The sequence below is a fragment of the Rattus norvegicus genome, chromosome 7, assembly GCF_021556685.1.
Source record: "Rattus norvegicus strain SHRSP/BbbUtx chromosome 7, alternate assembly SHRSP_T2T, whole genome shotgun sequence".
NCBI lineage: Eukaryota > Metazoa > Chordata > Mammalia > Rodentia > Muridae > Rattus > Rattus norvegicus.
In genome coordinates, this window is record NC_141540.1 from 23,998,616 (window position 1) to 24,022,520 (window position 23,905).

Sequence of the window (23,905 nt, forward strand, 5' to 3'; positions counted from 1 at the left end):
TGGACTCAGCACAGGGAACCTAGTGTCAGAGCTAAGGGTAGGACTGAAAAGATCAAGGGAATCATAACCATGTATGAAGAAGGATATCAACTAACCAGACCACCCTGAGCACCTAGAAATTAAACCACGAACCAAAGAGTATACGTGGAGGGATTTGTGTAAATACATATGTAGAACAGGATGGCCTTATTTGACATCAGTTGGAGGTGTGGCACTTGGTCCTGTGGAGGATTGATGCCCCAGTGTAGGGAGATGCGGGAGTTGTGAGGCAGGTGTATGTAAGTGATTAGAGGAGCACACTTATAGAGGCAAAGGGGAAGGGGAGACAGAAGGAATGGGATGAAATGTTTGTGGAGGGATCACCAGGAAGTGGAATATCATATGAAATATAAATGAGTAAAATGATTAATAAAAAATAATTGAAACAAATATAATTAAAGAATATGATTGACTTGTATGAATGCCAATAACATGTTAAATCTAATATTTGAGGTTTGTAATAAAACATAGTTTTCTTCAAGCTATGCAATAACTTCACACATGATTTAAAAGTTAAGAAATATTCATTGATTCATCTGTGTTTTGTCTCGGAACTTTTGAATTGAGTTTCTGTCTGGTCTTAACAAAATAATGTAGCATTTCGGGATAAAGATACACCCTAGCGGGGTTGGGGATTTGGCTCAGTGTTAGAGCGCTTGCCTAGCAAGCGCAAGGCCCTGGGTTCGGTCCCCAGCTCTGAAAAAAAAAAAAAAAAGATACACCCTAGCAGGCCCATACTGGAGGCCAGAATAGAAAACACTTCAACTGCTACCATGACTTTTCCCTTGGAGCTATGGTAGACAGGAAGGAAGGTGATCCAAACACTGCAGAACACCAGCATGCTGAATGTCAGGAACTTGGCTTCATTGAATGTGTCAGGTAGATTCCTGGCCAAGAAAGCCACTGTGAAGCTCACTAGGGCCAGAGATCCTAAGTATCCAAGAACACAATAGAATGCCATAACTGAGCCTTTGCTGCATGTGATGGTGATGCAGCCATGTTCAGAGTGTGTATCAATGTCAACAAAGGGAGGTGATGTCCATAGCCATATTCCATAGAGAATTATTTGGACAACTGTACAGATGGGAATGATGTATTTAGGTATCCTTGATACCATCAATCCCCTCATTCTTCTGCCTGGAAGAGTGATCCTGAAGGCCAGAACCACAGTAAGAGTTTTGGCCAAGACTGTGGACACGGACACAGTGAACAGAATTCCAAATGTAGTCTGCTGTAGGATACATGTTGTAGTATTTGGATTTCCAACAAAGAGCAAGGAGCAGAGAAAGCAAAATATAAGGGCCGTTAGCAGAATGTAGCTGAGAGTACGGTTATTAGCCTTCACAATGGGAGTTTCTCTGTGCTTCAGAAAGACCCCAAGGACAAGAGCTGTAAGTACAGAGAAGCACAGGGCCAGGCAGACAAGAGCCATCCCCAAAGGATCTTCATAAGCCAGAAATGTCACAGCTTTTGGCAGGCAGTGGGTTTGCTCTGTGTCAGCATACCAATCTTCTGGACACTTCACACACTCCTCTGAGTCTATTGGCAAAGCAAAGAATCACCAGCATAGCTCTGCATTGTCTCTAATTCATAGGATATCTTAGCCAAAGATTCTGAAGAACCTTAGCACAACCTTCCTTCTTTGTTGCTATGAAGAACCATAGCTCTAAAGCAGCATTTCTTATTTTACAGTATCTTTCATATATGTGGTAAAAGAAAACCTTTGGTGTTTGTGTTATAAATAAAAATTTTATTTACCTTGCATATTTATGAGATATTTTAATTATCTTGAGAGTAAGAAAAAATATATTGTGTCTTAGCAATTTGGTACTGTATAAGAACATAGCTAATACTTGGCCACTTGTAGTTGTCTCAATTTTATACACAGTGATCATGAGAATGTGCCAGTTGGGTTCTCAGAAAAAGTTGGATTTATGTTAGCTAAACTGTCTGAATTAATAACCTATGGGTCTGTTTTCATATGGTCATAGGGGCATAGGAATCTGTCCCCGAAAGTTTTATTTATAAAGGGTAATGATTCTATTCCTCAAAGTTTAGATATAGTGAAATTATTGCCTTAAAAATGATAATTCACATTTCCACCACTTTGGGTTCCTGTTTACACGTATTCATTTTAGGGAGGCATGGCATTTACATATATCTTTCAGTTCTACAATTGTAAAAGTTGATCTGTATTAATATATAAAGGAAAGAAGAACTTCCTGGAAAAACAACATAAAAGAAATAATTTTCTAAATTCTACCAAATTGAGAAGACACATAAGACAAATGGGAAAATTTTTTCCTGCCTAGGAGTTATATATTCCACTTTGATATGTGCTGTTACTTTTATTGCAATTCACACATGTTACATTAAATTAAAGAATTATATATATCCAATATTGATGCTCTCCACTGAGAAATATATTTTTCAGTTAGTTTCTTATTTTTCTCAATAATATTGATAAAATCATAAGCATATGCATTTCATTAATGTTTAGGCATATCATAATTTAACATCTTATAAATACCAGAATTTCTATTTTAGAATTGATATAAAATATTAAAAGTAAATAAAATTATGAAAAATTTCTATCCAATAATTTCATACTTAGTCACCAGTGAATTGATAAACAATTAATATTAGCTGTATATTTATGAATAGTATCATATTCATAAAAATTATATGACATCTTTCATATGCTTTATTATCCTTAACTTTTATTGTTCTTGAATTATACACTAACCACTTCACAAAAACTCATTAATTGTGATCATCTTTTTTCCACATCATATCGCTAGATCTGGATTCACCTTTGACTTTAAACTGCATCAATTTTTAATATATTTCTAGACATAATATTTTCCAATAGTCAATTTTTTTTTGGTTCTTTTTTTCGGAGCTGGGGACCGAACCCAGGGCCTTGTGCTTCCTAGGTAAGCGCTCTACCACTGAGCTAAATCCCCAGCCCCCCAATAGTCAATTTTTATAATGAAACTATTAAAATTACTTCAATCACTTAATAGATAATCAATAGGATTAATCTCAGAAACTGACCCTTGCCTCACGAGCATGTAACCACAACTATTTATGTCATCTCATAGCTGATTTGCTTATATTCATGTCAGTTTTCTGCCTTACTCACAAATTTTATTTCCATGTGTTACTTTCATCACTGACCTGTGAACAAGATGACAACATAAAATACAGCATATCCATTGATTTTATGCTTGACAGGATAGTTGACCGCCAAAAGAATGCATATTTATTAAACTGAACTTAAAATCTTTGAGCACCAGATCATTTTCAGTAACCTATCTGGCAATTAGTATGATATGGCTATGAAAGAGTTGTATTTTCAGTGTGATCTATATATTGGTAGAAAAAATAACAAGTAATAAAATATATGAAATTTCTGAGAAAAGTAATACTTGTCATAATATTTAGCTCTCATGCCTGCTTATCTGAAAAAATACACTCTTTCATGGGTCTAGTAATAGTCAAGAAATGTGACTGAAGCAGTAGTGTCAGTGTTTTATCTAGGCACAATACTACTTATCTATCATATAAATTAATTAAAATAAAAGGAGATTTTATCTTTAAGGTTCCTTTCAGGGTTTTTCTTATACATAATGCATGTGGAACAATATAGTCAGTCTGAAGAATTTCCTCCCAAACCATGCAATGACCTGTGGTGTTGGAAATCTCATTGGCAGGACATCGGAGACAATCAAAACAGCAGTCTGCTTTTCCTTCAGGATGCGATTTCTTGAAACCAGGATGGCAAGGCATACTGCACACCGAAGTGGAAAACTGAGAAAAATCAGATATGTGTAAATAACAAATCATTTTTCCTTCCATATCTAGTATTTTTCAAAATATTGACATATAAATGAACTTATTTTCAGTAGTCTTTAAATAAAATGCAATGTTACCAATGTATAAACATGGATTCTACTACATAATATAATGAATATGTAAATTAATTCATGGAAATATATAATCCTTCTCAGTAATGAAAAGGAAATAATTAAAGCCAAAAATTGCTGCTTAGAAGTTTGACTAGGATCCCGGCCCGCAGCAGCTCTCTGCTCCCAGACCCGGTGAGAGAGAGACCCAACTGCCTGGTCAGGTGGGCACTCCTGAGGCTGCAGAGCGGAAGAGACCACCAACACTGCTCACCCCTGCCCACATCCCTGGCCCAAGAGGAAACTGTATAAGGCCTCTGGGCTCCCGTGGGGGAGGGCCCAGGATCGGCAGGACCCCTGCGCCTGAGACACCACCGGACCCTGAAGGAAACAGACCGGATAAACAGTTCTCTGCACCCAAATCCCGTGGGAGGGAGAGCTAAACCTTCAGAGAGGCAGACAGGCCTGGGAAACCAGAAGAGACTGCTCCCTGCACACACATCTCGGACGCCAGAGGAAAAAGCCAAAGACCATCTGGAACCCTGGTGCACTGAAGCTCCCGGAAGAGGCGGCACAGGTCTTCCTGGTTGCTGCCGCTGCAGAGAGCCCCTGGGCAGCACCCCACGAGCGAACTTGAGCCTCGGGACCACAGGTAAGACCAAATTTTCTGCTGCAAGAAAGCTGCCTGGTGAGCTTGGGACACACGGAAGCAGAATTTCTCTAGAACCGGGCACGTTCTGGGTTTACCGGAAGTCCCACACCCGCGGATCCCGGCCCGCAGCAGCTCTCTGCTCCCAGACCCGGTGAGAGAGAGACCCAACCGCCTGGTCAGGTGGGCACTCCTGAGGCTGCAGAGCGGAAGAGACCACCAACACTGCTCACCCCTGCCCACATCCCTGGCCCAAGAGGAAACTGTATAAGGCCTCTGGGCTCCCGTGGGGGAGGGCCCAGGATCGGCAGGACCCCTGCGCCTGAGACACCACCGGACCCTGAAGGAAACAGACCGGATAAACAGTTCTCTGCACCCAAATCCCGTGGGAGGGAGAGCTAAACCTTCAGAGAGGCAGACAGGCCTGGGAAACCAGAAGAGACTGCTCCCTGCACACACATCTCGGACGCCAGAGGAAAAAGCCAAAGACCATCTGGAACCCTGGTGCACTGAAGCTCCCGGAAGGGGCGGCACAGGTCTTCCTGGTTGCTGCCGCTGCAGAGAGCCCCTGGACAGCACCCCACGAGCAAACCTGAGCCTCGGGACCACAGGTAAGACCAAATTTTCTGCTGCAAGAAAGCTGCCTGGTGAACTCAAGACACAGGCCCACAGGAACAGCTGAAGACCTGTAGAGAGGAAAAACTACACGCCCGAAAGCAGAACACTCTGTCCCCATAACTGACTGAAAGAGAGGAAAAGAGGTCTACAGCACTCCTGACACACAGGCTTATAGGACAGTCTAGCCACTGTCAGAAATAGCAAAACAAAGTAACACTAGAGATAATCTGATGGCGAGAGGCAAGCGCAGGAACCCAAGCAACAGAAACCAAGACTACATGCCATCATCGGAGCCCAATTCTCCCACCAAAACAAACATGGAATATCCAAACACACCAGAAAAGCAAGATCTAGTTTCAAAATCATATTTGATCATGATGCTGGAGGACTTCAAGAAAGACTTGAACACACTTAGGGAAGCACAGGAAAACATTAATAAACAAGTAAAAGCCTACAGAGAGGAATCGCAAAAATCCCTGAAAGAATTCCAGGAAAACACAATCAAACAGTTGAAGGAATTAAAAATGGAAATAGAAGCAATCAAGAAAGAACACATGGAAACAAGCCTGGATATAGAAAACCAAAAGAAGAGACAAGGAGCTGTAGATACAAGCTTCACCAACAGAATACAAGAGATGGAAGAGAGAATCTCAGGAGCAGAAGATTCCATAGAAATCATTGACTCAACTGTCAAAGATAATGTAAAGCGGAAAAAGCTACTGGTCCAAAACATACAGGAAATCCAGGACTCAATGAGAAGATCAAACCTAAGGATAATAGGTATAGAAGAGAGTGAAGACTCCCAGCTCAAAGGACCAGTAAATATCTTCAACAAAATCATAGAAGAAAACTTCCCTAACCTAAAAAAAGAGATACCCATAGACATACAAGAAGCCTACAGAACTCCAAATAGATTGGACCAGAAAAGAAACACCTCCCGTCACATAATTGTCAAAACACCAAACGCACAAAATAAAGAAAGAATATTAAAAGCAGTAAGGGAAAAAGGTCAAGTAACATATAAAGGGAGACCTATCAGAATCACACCAGACTTCTCGCCAGAAACTATGAAGGCCAGAAGATCCTGGACTGATGTTATACAGACCCTAAGAGAACACAAATGCCAGCCCAGATTACTGTATCCAGCAAAACTCTCAATTAACATTGATGGAGAAACCAAGATATTCCATGACAAAACCAAATTTACACAATATCTTTCTACAAATCCAGCACTACAAAGGATAATAAATGGTAAAGCCCAACATAAGGAGGCAAGCTATACCCTAGAAGAAGCAAGAAACTAATCGTCTTGGCAACAAAACAAAGACAATGAAAGCACACAAACATAACCTCACATCCAAATATGAATATAACGGGAAGCAATAATCACTATTCCTTAATATCTCTCAATATCAATGGCCTCAACTCCCCAATAAAAAGACATAGATTAACAAACTGGATACGCAACGAGGACCCTGCATTCTGCTGCCTACAGGAAACACACCTCAGAGACAAAGACAGACACTACCTCAGAGTGAAAGGCTGGAAAACAACTTTCCAAGCAAATGGTCAGAAGAAGCAAGCTGGAGTAGCCATTCTAATATCAAATAATATCAATTTCCAACTAAAAGTCATCAAAAAAGATAAGGAAGGACACTTCATATTCATCAAAGGAAAAATCAACCAAGATGAACTCTCAATCCTAAATATCTATGCCCCAAATAAAAGGGCACCTACATACGTAAAAGAAACCTTACTAAAGCTCAAAACACACATTGCACCTCACACAATAATAGTGGGAGATTTCAACACCCCACTCTCATCAATGGACAGATCATGGAAACAGAAATTAAGCAGTGATGTAGACAGACTAAGAGAAGTCATGAGCCAAATGGACTTAACGGATATTTATAGAACATTCTATCCTAAAGCAAAAGGATATACCTTCTTCTCAGCTCCTCATGGTACTTTCTCCAAAATTGACCATATAATTGGTCAAAAAACGGGCCTCAACAGGTACAGAAAGATAGAAATAATCCCATGCGTGCTATCGGACCACCACGGCCTAAAACTGGTCTTCAATAACAATAAGGGAAGAATGCCCACATATACGTGGAAATTGAACAATGCTCTACTCAATGATAACCTGGTCAAGGAAGAAATAAAGAAAGAAATTAAAAACTTTTTAGAATTTAATGAAAATGAAGATACAACATACTCAAACTTATGGGACACAATGAAAGCTGTGCTAAGAGGAAAACTCATAGCGCTGAGTGCCTGCAGAAAGAAACAGGAAAGAGCATATGTCAGCAGCTTGACAGCACACCTAAAAGCTCTAGAACAAAAAGAAGCAAATACACCCAGGAGGAGTAGAAGGCAGGAAATAATCAAACTCAGAGCTGAAATCAACCAAGTAGAAACAAAAAGGACCATAGAAAGAATCAACAGAACCAAAAGTTGGTTCTTTGAGAAAATCAACAAGATAGATAAACCCTTAGCCAGACTAACGAGAGAACACAGAGAGTGTGTCCAAATTAACAAAATCAGAAATGAAAAGGGAGACATAACTACAGATTCGGAGGAAATTCAAAAAATCATCAGATCTTACTATAAAAACCTATATTCAACAAAATTTGAAAATCTTCAGGAAATGGACAATTTCCTAGACAGATACCAGGTATCGAAGTTAAATCAGGAACAGATAAACCAGTTAAACAACCCCATAACTCCTAAGGAAATAGAAGCAGTCATTAAAGGTCTCCCAACCAAAAAGAGCCCAGGTCCAGACGGGTTTAGTGCAGAATTCTATCAAACCTTCATAGAAGACCTCATACCAATATTATCCAAACTATTCCACAAAATTGAAACAGATGGAGCCCTACCGAATTCCTTCTACGAAGCCACAATTACTCTTATACCTAAACCACACAAAGACACAACAAAGAAAGAGAACTTCAGACCAATTTCCCTTATGAATATCGACGCAAAAATACTCAATAAAATTCTGGCAAACCAAATTCAAGAGCACATAAAAACAATCATCCACCATGATCAAGTAGGCTTCATCCCAGGCATGCAGGGATGGTTTAATATACGGAAAACCATCAACGTGATCCATTATATACAAACTGAAAGAACAGAACCACATGATCATTTCATTAGATGCTGAGAAAGCATTTGACAAAATTCAACACCCCTTCATGATAAAAGTCCTGGAAAGAATAGGAATTCAAGGCCCATACCTAAACATAGTAAAAGCCATATACAGCAAACCAGTTGCTAACATTAAACTAAATGGAGAGAAACTTGAAGCAATCCCACTAAAATCAGGGACTAGACAAGGCTGCCCACTCTCTCCCTACTTATTCAATATAGTTCTTGAAGTTCTAGCCAGAGCAATCAGACAACAAAAGGAGATCAAAGGGATACAGATCGGAAAAGAAGAGGTCAAAATATCACTATTTGCAGATGACATGATAGTATATTTAAGTGATCCCAAAAATTCCACCAGAGAACTACTAAAGCTGATAAACAACTTCAGCAAAGTGGCTGGGTATAAAATTAACTCAAATAAATCAGTTGCCTTCCTCTATACAAAAGAGAAACAAGCCGAGAAAGAAATTAGGGAAACGACACCCTTCATAATAGACCCAAATAATATAAAGTACCTCGGTGTGACTTTAACCAAGCAAGTAAAAGATCTGTACAATAAGAACTTCAAGACACTGAGGAAAGAAATTGAAGAAGACCTCAGAAGATGGAAAGATCTCCCATGCTCATGGATTGGCAGGATTAATATGGTAAAAATGGCCATTTTACCAAAAGCAATCTACAGATTCAATGCAATCCCCATCAAAATACCAATCCAATTCTTCAAAGAGTTAGACAGAACAATTTGCAAATTCATCTGGAATAACAAAAAACCCAGGATAGCTAAAGCTATCCTCAACAATAAAAGGACTTCAGGGGGAATCACTATCCCTGAACTCAAGCAGTATTACAGAGCAATAGTGATAAAAACTGCATGGTATTGGTACAGAGACAGACAGATAGACCAATGGAATAGAATTGAAGACCCAGAAATGAACACACACACCTATGGTCACTTGATTTTTGACAAAGGAGCCAAAACCATCCAATGGAAAAAAGATAGCATTTTCAGCAATTGGTGCTGGTTCAACTGGAGGGCAACATGTAGAAGAATGCAGATCGATCCATCCTTATCACCCTGTACAAAGCTTAAGTCCAAGTGGATCAAGGACCTCCACATCAAACCAGACACACTCAAACTAATAGAAGAAAAACTAGGGAAGCATCTGGAACACATGGGCACTGGAAAAAATTTCCTGAACAAAACACCAATGGCTTATGCTCTAAGATCAAGAATCGACAAATGGGATCTCATAAAACTGCAAAGCTTCTGTAAGGCAAAGGACACTGTGGTTAGGACAAAACGGCAACCAACAGATTGGGAAAAGATCTTTACCAATCCTACAACAGATAGAGGCCTTATTTCCAAAATATACAAAGAACTCAAGAAGTTAGACCGCAGGGAAACAAATAACCCTATTAAAAAATGGGGTTCAGAGCTAAACAAAGAATTCACAGCTGAGGAATGCCGAATGGCTGAGAAACACCTAAAGAAATGTTCAACATCTTTAGTCATAAGGGAAATGCAAATCAAAACAACCCTGAGATTTCACCTCACACCAGTGCGATTGGCTAAGATCAAAAACTCAGGTGACAGCAGATGCTGGCGAGGATGTGGAGAAAGAGGAACACTCCTCCATTGTTGGTGGGATTGCAGACTGGTAAAACCATTCTGGAAATCAGTCTGGAGGTTCCTCAGAAAATTGGACATTGAACTGCCTGAGGATCCAGCTATACCTCTCTTGGGCATATACCCAAAAGATGCCTCAACATATAAAAGAGACACGTGCTCCACTATGTTCATCGCAGCCTTATTTATAATAGCCAGAAAATGGAAAGAACCCAGATGCCCTTCAACAGAGGAATGGATACAGAAAATGTGGTACATCTACACAATGGAATATTACTCAGCTATCAAAAACAACGAGTTTATGAAATTCGTAGGCAAATGGTTGGAACTGGAAAATATCATCCTGAGTGAGCTAACCCAATCACAGAAAGACATACATGGTATGCACTCATTGATAAGTGGCTATTAGCCCAAATGCTTGAATTACCCTAGATCCCTAGAACAAACGAAACTCAAGACGGATGATCAAAATGTGAATGCTTCACTCCTTCTTTAAATGAGGAAAAAGAATACTCTTGGCAGGGAAGGGAGAGGCAAAGATTAAAACAGAGACTGAAGGAACACCCATTCAGAGCCTGCCCCACATGTGGCCCATACATATACAGCCACCCAATTAGACAAGATGGATGAAGCAAAGAAGTGCAGACCGACAGGAGCCGGATGTAGATCGCTCCTGAGAGACACAGCCAGAATACAGCAAATATAGAGGCGAATGCCAGCAGCAAACCACTGAACTGAGAATAGGTCCCCTATTGAAGGAATCAGAGAAAGAACCGGAAGAGCTTGAAGGGGCTCGAGACCCCAAAAGTACAACAATGCCAAGCAACCAGAGCTTCCAGGGACTAAGCCACTACCTAAAGACTATACATGGACTGACCCTGGACTCTGACCCCATAGGTAGCAATGAATATCCTAGTAAGAGCACCAGTGGAAGGGGAAGCCCTGGGTCCTGCTAAGACTGAACCCCCAGTGAACTAGTCTATGGGGGGAGGGCGGCAATGGGGGGAGGGTTGGGAGGGGAACACCCATAAGGAAGGGGAGGGGGGAGGGGGATGTTTGCCCGGAAACCGGGAAAGGGAATAACACTCGAAATGTATATAAGAAATACTCAAGTTAATAAAAAATTATAAGCCCGTGGAAAAAAAAATAAAAAAAAAAATAAAAGCACAATATAGCAAACTAAAAAAAAAAAAAAAAAAAAAAAAAAAAACTGATGCTTATGAAGAAGATAAAAAAAAAAAAGAAGTTTGACTAAAATTAAAATTTGATGCAACCTACCTGTCTACTTCCTGTGGCCCACTCTATCATGTCTTCAGATAACAACAGTTGTTGATCATGTGCAAAATAAGGAGAGAACTGTCCTACTTTCACCTTTAGTACATAACCTTGTGGAAAATGCAAAACGTTGAGAATGTCATACATTGCATCTAAATTTCTTCCTTGATTAACAGTCACTGGGTCTCCTATAGGATTAATAAATCTTATATTCTTCAGAAAGTCATTTACCTAAAAAATGCGTAACTTTATTATTAAATGTACTAATACTTTAAGTAAAAATGTTTTGTGGAGGACTTTTTTTTACTCTTAAATCTCTCATTCAAAATTCTTTAATGCAAAGTAACTAACAAACATGTTAAAATGACAGTGTTTGTGTGTGTGTTGGTGAGTGTGTGTTTCATTTTTGTGTATTGAGTCTCTCACTTAACATGAACCTTATGGTTTTCTGGCTTTGCTTATTAGCCATTAAAACATATTTTTTACATTTTTTTCCTTTCCAATACTGGGATTCATCCTTGCCCAGTTTGTAACTGAGATGTTGGTACCCAATTTAGGTCCTAATTGATGTGGAGTATGTTAATTTTAAATGTCAACTTGCAACAACCTAGAGTCATATTTACCTGCATGCATCTAGGTATTAGCCCTTCCCAACTTTCCAATACTTTTATATCTACTTGTTGAAGATGCATATTGTGAAAGGCATGGGCCACGGCATAAACAGCATTATATATGTTGTAACGCTCATCATTCATGGCCATGTCAAAACTGTGCCACAGTAATAATTCCAATATAGTATTAGATAAGCAATGATTCAGTGTTTTGCATTCAGATACAGACACTGAACAGTTAAAATAGATCCATCCCAATCTCACCAGAGAAACAGCTTCTGGGTAAGCAGAAAAGTTTGTTTTCTGAATAAAATGCTTAAAAGTAGAAATCTCCCGATAATGGTGGGACAAAGACAAAGTCCCATGGAAAGAGTCAATGGTGAAGTCTCTGGACCTTGAGATGACATCCCATTGTGAGGTAGTGATCCACAATCTCCATATGCCTAACATTTCCCATCTTCTAAAGCTCACTTCTAGAGTAGAGTTCACATTACCATAAATGATGACATTTGCTGATGATGTCATTATTTGAAAATAATAAATCTCAGCCCTTTCTATGTATAACTGCATGTTTGCTGGGATCCTATTCACAAAAGCTAAACAAATGTCGTTTATCTTCATTTCTTCTTTCATATCTGAGAGAAACTGAACACCCTGGTCATCATCTAAGATAACCAGTCCCACCCATTTCCAGAGGAAATGAATCATCAAGGATACCATGGCAAGAACAAGGCTTGTGTCCTTTGGGGCGATCTGATATAGATGAGGAAACAGATCACGGTCACTCAGACTATCATAAAATGGTCCATATGTAACCTAAATAAAACAGAACACCAGAAGTAACATGAGAAGTGAAACTGCCAAGAAGTTAACATTAAGATCTGAAATTTAAAGCCCTCATGTGCAAATAGGAGAAAGGACTATGTGTTTACCACATTGAAATAATGTTTTCCTTCCTGTAAGCTGGAAAACTACTGACTTTCTCCATAGTCTATAAAATTCTTATTTCTAAATTGCACATTTTTCTATCAAAATTAAAGCATTAATATTACATGAGAAGAGTTTTCCTTTTTTAACTTATTTACATTATAAATGATAGAGAGATACCAGGTGCCAAAATTAAATTGGGATCAGATAAATCATCTAAACAGTCCCATAACTTCTAAAAGCATCCAAACCAATATTAAATCCCAGGACTAGATGGTTTTAAGACAGAGATGGATTTCTTTTTCTCTTCTTTGTTATCTGTTATGGTTATGCAAATCCACACAGACACTATCTCAGTATTCTTGAAATATCTACAAGCAGCATATCCTGAACTCCAAATGCCTCTGGACTGAACACACAGAAGAGGGACATGGAGCAGCACACAGCACAACATCCCACAACTGCATCTGCCTCCTAAGAGGTAGGCTTTATTCAGACACACAGAGATGAGACCCTACAACTATCCCACCCCTGCAGGAACCCAAGCCCAGCAGCCAGAGTTCCATCTTCCTTCCAGGGCACATCTGTAGCAGCAACGGTCAGGGGGCAGCATATCATGCCATACTCTATAGCTCTGGCTACCTCCCAAGACTCTGGTTCTAACCTGGCACACAGCATTCACAGATCATCACACGACTTCCCAGTCCACAGCCCTTCCTGGCTCTCAGGAAGTCTACTCAAACACAAGACATACATCCCCACCTGCCTGGAAGGAGTCCTATTTCAATGTAGGACACTCATGCTAACTAACACCAGATACAACTAGATGGTGAAAGGCAAGTCAAGAATATAATCAACAGAAGCCAATGCAATATGGCACCATCAGAACTCTTCTCTCCTAGTCCAGCAAGCTTTAAATATCACAACACACCTGAAAAGCAAGACAGTAGCCTTAACTGCCATCTCATGAATGTGATAGAAGACTTAAAGAGAAGAAAATAATTCGCACTAAAAACACATTCAAACATACAGAAGCCATTAAAGAGCAAACAAATACATCCCTCAAAGAAATACAGGGAAATGCAAACTGGTAAAGGAAATTAATGAAACAGGCCAAGACCTAAAATTAGAAATAGAAGCAATAAAAATGCAAATGGAGGAAGCCCTTAAGCTGTAAAACCTAAGGAAAAGAGAAAGAACTATAGACCTATGTATTAACAACAGAATACAAGAGAAGGAAGAGAGAATCTTAGGCATAGAAGATACTATAGAAGAAATTGATACATTTCTCAAAGAAACCACCAAGCATAAATTTTTCTAATTCAAAACATCCAGAAAATTTGGGGCACAGTGGAAAGACTAAACCCTAAGAATAGTAAGAATAGAAGAGGGTGACGATTTCCAGTGCAAAGAGCCAGAAAAAATCTTTGACAAAATTATAAAGAAAAGCTTCCCTAACCTAAAGAAAGAGATAGCCATACACGTAAAAAAGCCTACAGAACACCAGATATCTTGGACAAGTACAGAAATTTCTCATGCCACATAAAAATCAAACTACTAAATATAAAGAAAAAGAAAGAATATTAACAGCTGTAAGAGAAAAAAACTAAGGAACATATAAAAGTAGACCTGTCAAAATTACACCAGACTTCTCAACAGAGCTCTAAAATGCAAAAGATCCTGGACAAATATCATACAGTCTGTAAGAGAACACAATTTCCAGACAAGACTATGATACCCCTCAAAACTCTCAATAATTATAGATGGGGAAAAACTAGACATTCCATGACAAAACCAAATTTAAAGTGTATTTCTATGAATCCAGCCTACAAAGAATATGAGGATAAAAATTCCAAAAAAGGGAGGGTAACTACACCCAAGAAAACACAAGAAATGTGTCATAACAAACACAACAGAAGAGAATCACACACACACACACACACACACACACACACACACACACAATTACCACATGAAACAACAACAAAAAATGACAGGAACTAACAATCATGGATCATCAATATCTCTCAGCATCAATAAACTCAATTCCACAATTAAAAACAACACAGACTAACAGACAGAATAGGTAAACAGGATCAATCACTCTGCTGCATACAAGAAACACACAGCTCAGCAACAAAGACAGACAGTACCTCTGGGTAAAGGGCTGGGAAGAAGTTTTCCAAACAAATGTATCAGGTGTAAAAGAGATAGGAGAAAGGCCCAGTGGACCAGGGGAAGGAATGGAAATCTGTATCTGCTTTGGGGATCTCTAGGAAGTCCCAGAGACCTGGGATAGGGAAGGCTACCAGAAGTCAATGTGGTTGACCTTAGCTGAGATGTCTAACAGTAGAGGCATGGAATCTGTAGAGGGCAACTCCTCTAGCCATGCAAGACCCCCTAGTGGAAGGATAAGGATACCAACCCACTCACTAAACTTTCAACGTAAAATTTGTCCTATCTAAAAGAAATGCAGGGATGGAACAGAGGCTGAGGGAAAGACCAACAATAAACAGCCCAACTTGAAACCCATCCCATGGGCGAGCATTAATCCCAGACATTATTAATTATGCTCTGTTATGCTTACAGACAGAAATCTAGCATAACAATCCTCTGAGATGCTGTACCTAGCAGTGGATGGAAACAAGCATTTACCCGCAGACAAATACTAGATGGAGGATAGGGGACACATATGAAGTGTTGGGGGATGCATTAAAGACCCAGTATAAGATGAGAACTTCACAGGCAGACCAAAAGAGTCAACAAATCTAAATTCCTGACAGTTCTCAGAGTCTGAGCCACCAATGAAAGAACATACATGGGCTGGAATGAGGCTCACCTGCACACATATATGGTGTGTGTATGTATGTATGTATGTATGTATGTATGTATGTATGTATGTATGCATGCATGCATGTAAGTATATAAAACAGAAAGGCAGTTCAGTATTCTTGGATCCTCTATCTGGCCTCAGTGGAAGAGGAAGCAACTAATCTGACAGAGACTTGATATGCCAGGGTGGGGAGATACCCAGGGGGTTTCCAGCCACTCAGAGAAGGGGTAAGGGATGGCAAAGGACTCAGTGAAGGATCAGCATTTGTGGTGTAAACAAATAAATAAAATATCAACAAGTAAAGAATGAAGGAAGAGAAGGAAGGAAGGAAGGAAGGAAGAAAGGAAGAAAGAAAGAAAGAAAGAAAGAAAGAAAGAAAGAAAGAAAGAAAGAAAGAAAGAAAGAAAGAAAGAGCGAGTGTATGTTTTAAACTCTACCCATTACATTTAACATCACCTGTGGAATTTTGAAGAGCTGCAGGAGTGTTGCCACTCGGGCAGAAACTGTCCATGTTGGTCCTGTAAGTGCTACATCACAGTCACTATACTCACAGATATAATTAGGAATAATCTCACCAGACTTTGAGAGCATGTTTAGGTTATTGAGATTTGTTGATGTAATGTCACACTGGTCACCAAGAAAGGTAAATCCCAAGGTAGAGTTAGGTAAAAGATTAGGGTTCCTGTTGATATCTTCTATGGCAAAAAGCATTACCAGAACATATGGGTATGTGTTCACTGGCAAACTGAAAACAAGACACAGTAATTACTGATGTGGCTCCAAACATAAGAATCTTCAAATCAAATACAATGAGTGTTATGTACTAATGATATTTATCCCCTAATTTCCTGTGTTGATACAATTCCCTTTAAGGGTAAATTAATACACAATATGCTTTTAGGAACTAATAGTTGATAAACGGGAGCCACTCATAATTTTTTCATTGTGAAAGTCCATAATAACTTTTCCTCTCCCTATTTACACTGGAATGTTGTCAAATGACCTAATTCCATTGATGAATCAGAAGCATGCTCTTAACATACCATTAATAGCAAAAAGGAGAGTATTTTTATTACTGCTTCTATATCAGTGCTTGTTATAAGTGTTTAAATTAATTATATCATCTTAGCTCAACACTTGAACATCATTTAAATCAAGAGATTTATCATTTTTCAGAATCTATAATCTGTTTTAAGGCATCTTGTCAGATGTTTGTGTTGATTTCTATATTCCATTGGCATTTGTTTTAAAGGGTCTCTCTAGCTCTCTCATTCTCCCTTTTTCTTTCTTGCTTTAATACTATTGATTGATTCTTCTCTTTTTATTTCAATTAAATTTAATGGTTAATCAAAATGTCCAATTTTGATGGTTGATCTTTTCAAAGAACTTTCTCGTTATTTCTTTGATTGCTCTTAAATTCTTTAATTTCTATCCATTAATTTATTTTCTGAATTTAAGTACAATATTCTGTCTAATACATTGTAATCAAAAGAAGAATGACCTTTGCTCCTGGCAAAGTAAAGCTTTTTGGCCCTCATATTACTCCATAAATGTAAGTATGTTGGATAAATAATTTGGTGAAAACAGTTTCTCTGTTAGCCATAAGTATATTTTTTAAGCCATGTGCACAATCTTAAATTTAATTTTTAAAAGATTCATGAGGGCCTTTACACTGCTTTCTGTGAAGTAAAAAATGGGAAACCAGGGAAAAAAAGATAGGGGTGGGCAAGAGGGAAACATGATCTTGTATTGGGAGGGGGAAAAGGACTGAAGCCCTGAGGGTCAACAGAAAGGATGGAAACAGGCAAACTCAAGAGAAAGGAGGCTGTGAAGACCCTGTAGAATGTACCAGAGACGTGGGAAGTGAGAGACTCTCAGAACTCATATGGGGGGACCGTAGATGAAAGGCCCTACAGTGGGAAGAGAGAACTAATTGAATCCACCTCCAGCAGAAAGACAGGACACTAAGTGAGGGATGGAGTTGTTATCCCACTGCCAAAGCACTGACCCATAATTAATCCTGTCTGAAAGAAATGCAGGGACAGAAATGAAGAGCCAGCAACAGACCCAAAGTAGGATCCAGCTCAAAGGGAGGCCACAAGACCTGACACCATTACTGAAGCTATGGGGCACTCACAAAAAGGGATCTACCATGACTGCTCTCCAAAAGACAAGTAGCTGAAAGAGTCAGATGCAGATATGTGCACCCAACCAATGAACTGAAGCTGATGATCCCTCTAGTTGAATTCGGCAAAATTTAGAGAAAACTAAGGAAGAGGGCAACTCTATAGAAGAACCAGCAGTCTCAATTAACCTGAACCTGTGGGATCTCTAATACACTGCAATACCAACCAGGCAGCATGAAACAACTAAGATGAGGCCTCCAACACACATACAGCAGAGGACTCCCAGGTCTGGGTTCAGTCAGAGAAGATGCACCTAATCCTCAAGAGAATGGAGACTCCAGGAAGTTTAGAGGTCTGGTGGGGTGGGTGAGGTGGGGAAATCCTTCTGGAGAGGGGCAAAAGTGTAGGGGGGGGTAAGGAGAACATATGGGAGGTATAACCCCCAGGGCAGGGTGTACCATGAGGGGAATAAAATCTGGAGTGTATAAATAAACAAATAATTAAAATTAAATGATTTTTTTTAAAAAACCTGGAAGCAAGAAACTGGAAATAATCCAGGTTTTCCTCAAATTAAGAAAGGATAAAGAAAATGTGGGTCATTTACACAAAGGAATACTACTTAGCTTTTAAAAACAAGGGTATCCGTTGAAGGAATCAGAGAAAGAACTGGAAGAGCTTGAAGGGGCTCAAGACCCCATATGAACAATGATGCCAACCAACCAGAACTTCCAGGGACTAAGCCACTACCTAAAGACTATACATGGACTGACCCTGGGCTCCAACCTCATAGGTAGCAATGAATATCCTAGTAAGAGCACCAGTGGAAGGGGAAGCCCTGGGTCCTGCTAAGACTGAACCCCCAGTGAATATGATTGTTGGGGGGAGGGCGGTAATGGAGGAAAGATGGGGATGGGAACACCCATATAAAAGGGGAGGGGGAGGGGTTAGGGGGATGTTGGCCTGGAAATCAGAAAGGGAATAACAATCAAAATGTAAATAAGAAATACTCAAGTTAATAAAGATTAAAAAAAAGGATATCATGAAATTTGCAGGGAAACAAACGGGTAGAACTAGAATGATGTAAGCCAGACCCAGAAAGACATTTATGGTATGTACTCACTTATAAGTGGACACTACCACTCTAGCTCTTGTAGTAGATCTTGAAGTCAGGAATGGTGATGCCTCTACAAGTTCATTTATTGTTTAAAATTGTTTTCACTATCCTAGGATTTTGTTAATCCAGATAAATTTGAGAATTGAATTTTCTATCTCTGTGAAGAATTGAGTTGGAGTTTTGATGGTATTGCATTAAATCTATATATTAGTTTTTGTAAGAGGGTCATTTTTATTATGTTAATTCTGCTGACCCATGAGCATTGGAGATCTTTCTATCTTCTGAGGTCTTCGACAATTTCCTTTTTCAGAAATTTAAAGTTCTTGTCATATAGATCACACATTTGCTTGGTTATACCAAAATATTTAACATTATTTCTAACTATTATAAAGGGTGTTGTCTCCCTAATTTCCTTCTCAACCCATTTATCCTTTGTGTAGAGAAAGGCTACTCATTTTTAATACAAAGAAAGACCAATAGATCAATAGAATAGAATTGAAGACCCAGAAATAAACCTACACACCTATGGTTACTTGATCTTTGACAAAGAAATCAAAACCATCCATTGAGAAGAAAAGACATTTTCAACAAATCATGCTGGTTCAACAGGTGACCAGCATGTAGAAGAATGCAAATTGATCCATTTTATCTCCTTGTACAAAGCTCAAATCCAAGTGGATCAAGGACCTCAACATAAAACTAGATATAGGGAATCTAATAAAAGAGAAAATGTGAAAAAGGCTCAAAGATGTTGGCACAGGAGTGGGGGTGGGTATTTCCTGAACAGAACACTAATGGCTCAGATTCCAGGATCAAAAATTGACAAATGGGACTTCATAAAATAGGAAAGCTTCTGTAAGGCAAAGGACACAGTCAGTAGAGCAAAAGAGCAACCTATATATTAGGAAAAGATCTTTACCAATCCCACATTCAATAAAGGGCTAATATCCAAAATATACAAAGAACTCAAAAAGTTAGACTCCAGAGAATAAACATCACTATTAAAAATGGGGTACAGAATTAAACAAAGAACTCTCAACTGAGGAATCATGAATGACTGAGAGGCACCTAAATAAATGTACAACATCCTAAGTTATCAGGGAAATGCAACTCAAAAAGACCATGAGATTCCACCTGACACCAGTCAGAATGGGTAAGATCAAAATCTCGGGCAATAGCAGATGCTGGCAAGATGTGGAGAAAGAGGAACACTCCTCCATTGCTAGTGGGATTGCAAACTGGTACAACCACTTTGAAAATCAGTCTGGAGGTTCCTCAGAAAATGGGAAATAGTTCTACCTGAAGACACAGCTATACCACTCCTGAGCATAGACCTAAATAATGCTCCAACATATAACAAGGACACATGTTCCACTATGTTAATAACAGTCTTATTTATAATTGGCAGTACCTGGATATATCCCAGATCGCCCTCAATGGAACAATGGAATCAGAAAATGTTGTACATTTACACAATGGAATACTATTCAACTATAAACAACGAGAACATTATGAGTTTTGCAGGCAAATTGAAGGAACTAGAAAAGGTCATCCTGAGGGAGGTATCCCAGACCAAAAGGATATGCCATGTGTTCACTGATAAGTGACTATTAGCCAAAAAGTTCAGAATACCCATGATATAACACACAGGCACTCAGAAGTTTAGCAAGAAGAAAAACCCAAGGGAAGACACTTTATTCCCACTTAGAAAGGGGAGCCAAATAATCATAAGAGGCAGATGGAGGTAAAGACCTGGAAGGGAGAGGGAAGGAGGAGAAGGAAAAGGAGAAAAATCAGGTCTGAGGGTAGGGGAAGAACAGTACAGAAGCCCAGAGGGCCGGGAGAGCAAATGGAAATATACAGCTCCTCAGGGAAATGAAAACATTACACAGCAGCAAATCTCAGAGGCTGAGATTAGATTGTAAAGAGCCTAGAATCTTCCAAGACCAGCCTAAGTTAACAGAGGCATTAAGCCACTGAGACAACAATTATAAAAGGAGAATAAAAAATCCTTTTACAAAATTTAAGTTGACTTTTTTCAAAAAAGAATGCCTACCAGTTATAGTTTGTACCTGATTCAAAGGAATATTTAAAGTAAATGTGTTCTGTATCCTTTCAGAAAGGAATTGAGATTGAATATAGAAAACAGAAACATGGGAATTATCAAAGTTGTTCTATTTTTCCTTCCAAAGCTATAGCCACAAACAATACAAAGTATTCAATCTAAATATGTACACTTTAATTATAATTCACTATCATTTAAATGATGTCTAATTTGTCTGAAAAGTCATTGGCCATGAAATTTGCCAGTTCAACCTCACCACAATCTCCCATTGTCTCTCTATTTCTTCATAGGGTAATTTATTAGCTGACCAAAACATCTTAAAACTGCTGTTTCTCAGTATATATTGCATGTATTACCCATGGTACATTTAGAGAGGAACAGAAAATGTCTTTCAAAGGAATAAGTTACACCATTGCACCTTTAGTAAATAGATATTACCCCACACAATATGCATCTTTACAAAATTATCTATCTTCATACATGGAGAACAGAACTTAAATAAGTAAAGGGTAGATACTTAAGACCTAGCAAAAGAAACGTTTGCAGGAGCCACCAGAATCAAAATATACACACTGCAAAATGTACAAAATTTGCTTGTGCAGTATTTAAATCACTAAAAGAAGAAAATTAAATGTATTATAATTGAAAGAATAAAATGAAAATAGTTTTAAATTAATATAGTAAGAATATCCAATAGCAGCAAAGATAACACAACTTATAACACTCATTTTTACTCTAAAATGTTGGTTCCTACCCATAATAACATCTGTGATATAAGATACTTGAAAGAGCTATCATTTCTTTCACTGACATCTTCTGTTATATCAGAAGTACGAGTATTCAGTAATAGATGCAGTTAGAATATATTAACTCTATAATTATTTGATTTTTTTAAAGGTAGAATATGCAATGAAACCTGACACTGAAAATTCCACAAATGAGTGATTGTGGTATTACAGGCTAGGGACAATAAAATGAAAGCAAAAACCACAAAAATATCAGTGTACAGTCCTCCCATAACTGTAGTAAATTTCATCACCAAAAACAACAGAACATAAGTGGCAGGATGTCCTGGGATGCAAATTTTCTGAAAGAATATATAATATGTATGAATACAACTATCCAAACAAAGAAAATTAATGTAAATTAGCTCTTTTTTCAGGATATGTATATATCATATTTATGTTAGGCAGTTGAAGGAACATTCTAATGCTAAACTAATTCCAGTGGTTTGAATTGTATTTCTAAGTGAGATAACTGGGCCCCAAGAATACAATGATAACTCTTGAGAAAAGGAGGAATCTATAAAGAAGAAAGATGGGGGTGCTATGTCTCCTATATCCCATCTTGATAAATAAAAGTATATAATAAAGAAAGACAAAATAAACTGATCCACTTCTAGAAGGGAAAAAAGAAAAACTAAATTTCAAGTGTTTCCTAAATTGATATGAGTTCGAAACGGGGAGAGTCACTTAATGCCTGTCTTCCCAGTTATATTTCAGTAACAGAAACATGAACACACAACGGAAGCACTCACGGAAAATCCAGCAGCACGCTGAAGTGATCTTTCACTAGATGAGCAGGTATTGTGGAAAGGATGAAACCACAGTCCTTCCTCATGTTGCTCTCAAGATGTTCATTGTGATTTATTCTCCAAAAACAAGTGGCTTCTGGAAAACTGCACAAGATGAAAGAAAGTCTCAGCAGCAGGAAGAACACAATCAAAGTGTACGCCTTTTCCATGTCTGCCATTCAGTAAGCCTGAACAGAGGTTACATGGGCAATCCCATGGAAACACTCTGATCATTTAGTCATGGACACGTGTGTGCCTGGTTTTTATTACCATTACTGACTGGAGAGGCAACTCAAATTGGTCATGAATCCTTGTCATTCAATCTGACCACAAACTCCCCGAGCTACTTTCTTCTGACTCTGACCAACTGTCCTTAGAGGAATGCAAACAATTGGCCCAAGGGCTTTACATTTGAAGTAAATATGAACCATAAGATGGAAAATATGTTTTTAAGATCGTCCATTCTTGCCTTAGGGTAGTTATTTCATTAATGTTCATGGCATCGATGTTCTGGGGATAGTTAGTCTCAGGCCTGTGTCAGAAAGCCATTTGAAATCTCATATATGAATTTCATCATGGGATCCAAAGCTAGAAATGAGGTTAATGAGGTTAAAAAATCATACATATACATTCCACACAGACCCTATGCAAACACCTGACCCATTATGATGTCATCATCCATTATATGCAGAGGTAGTCTCACATACTGACTTTTCAGCATTCAACAAAATATTCTGTATGGATATATTATTTCACAGTAGTCACACTTATGAATTCTACCTAAAAATAATGTCCTTTTATAATATAGAAAACCAATCACAAATAAAATTCAGAAGTTAATCTAATCCTTGGTCTAGTAACGTCTAGTCTATGCATCAATGTCAATGCAGATGCTAAACTTCATACATATATATCCTCTAAAATGTCACATACATTTCTGCTTATCCCCTTCTAAGGATAAAGATCTTGTAATGGAACACATATCACTCTGAACCTACTGTCCAATTTGGCCTGGGAAGCAAGGAGGCTAAATTTAGATCTCCATTACTTCCTTGTTTCCTCCAAATTCACCCCCAGTGTCACACCCAGATTTATAACAGCCCACATACCCTTACCAGCTACCCATCTCAGATGTGTTACAACTTTCCTTTCCAACTTACTTCCCTTCATGGCTACTTCTTGTAGCAAGGAAGGAGTCCCAGAGGAAGGAGAAGATCATCAGTCCACCCAAACAACTTCAACCCAAAATTTATGGTGTCTTCAAGATATGCAGTGACAAAGATAAAGCAGAGACAGAGGGAATAGCCAATCAATGACTGTCCCAACTTAAGACGCATTATATGTACCAATCTCTGACACTACTAATGATATTTTGCTATGCTTTTGG

The 23,905-nt window shown here is 38.6% G+C and overlaps 1 protein-coding gene across 1 annotated transcript; it reads right to left on the reverse strand.

Annotated features, from left to right (window-relative positions):
• Positions 1-531: 531 nt before the first annotated feature.
• Positions 532-23,111, reverse strand: LOC148004531 (vomeronasal type-2 receptor 116-like). Its single transcript, XM_087559452.1, has 7 exons — positions 22,483-23,111; positions 16,085-16,385; positions 11,893-12,696; positions 11,273-11,500; positions 3,729-3,852; positions 760-1,578; positions 532-658 (listed from the first exon to the last, which is right to left on the reverse strand). Exons 1-7 carry the CDS (start codon positions 22,695-22,697, stop codon positions 564-566), a joined length of 2,586 nt encoding a protein of 861 aa, XP_087415578.1. The 5' UTR covers positions 22,698-23,111; the 3' UTR covers positions 532-563.
• Between the last annotated feature and the right edge of the window lie 794 nt (positions 23,112-23,905).

Excerpts from the sequence above, each read along its gene's own strand:
- LOC148004531 (XM_087559452.1), bottom strand. The coding sequence starts at position 22,697 with ATGGCAGACATGGAAAAGGCGTACACTTTGATTGTGTTCTTCCTGCTG. Across the intron at positions 1,579-3,728 it reads TGAGATTTCCAACACCACAG|ACTCAGAGGAGTGTGTGAAG; the intron begins GTCATTGCATGG and ends CTTTGCCAATAG. Across the intron at positions 659-759 it reads CAGTATGGGCCTGCTAGGGT|GGTGTATCTTTATCCCGAAA; the intron begins GTATCTTTTTTT and ends CAACCCCGCTAG.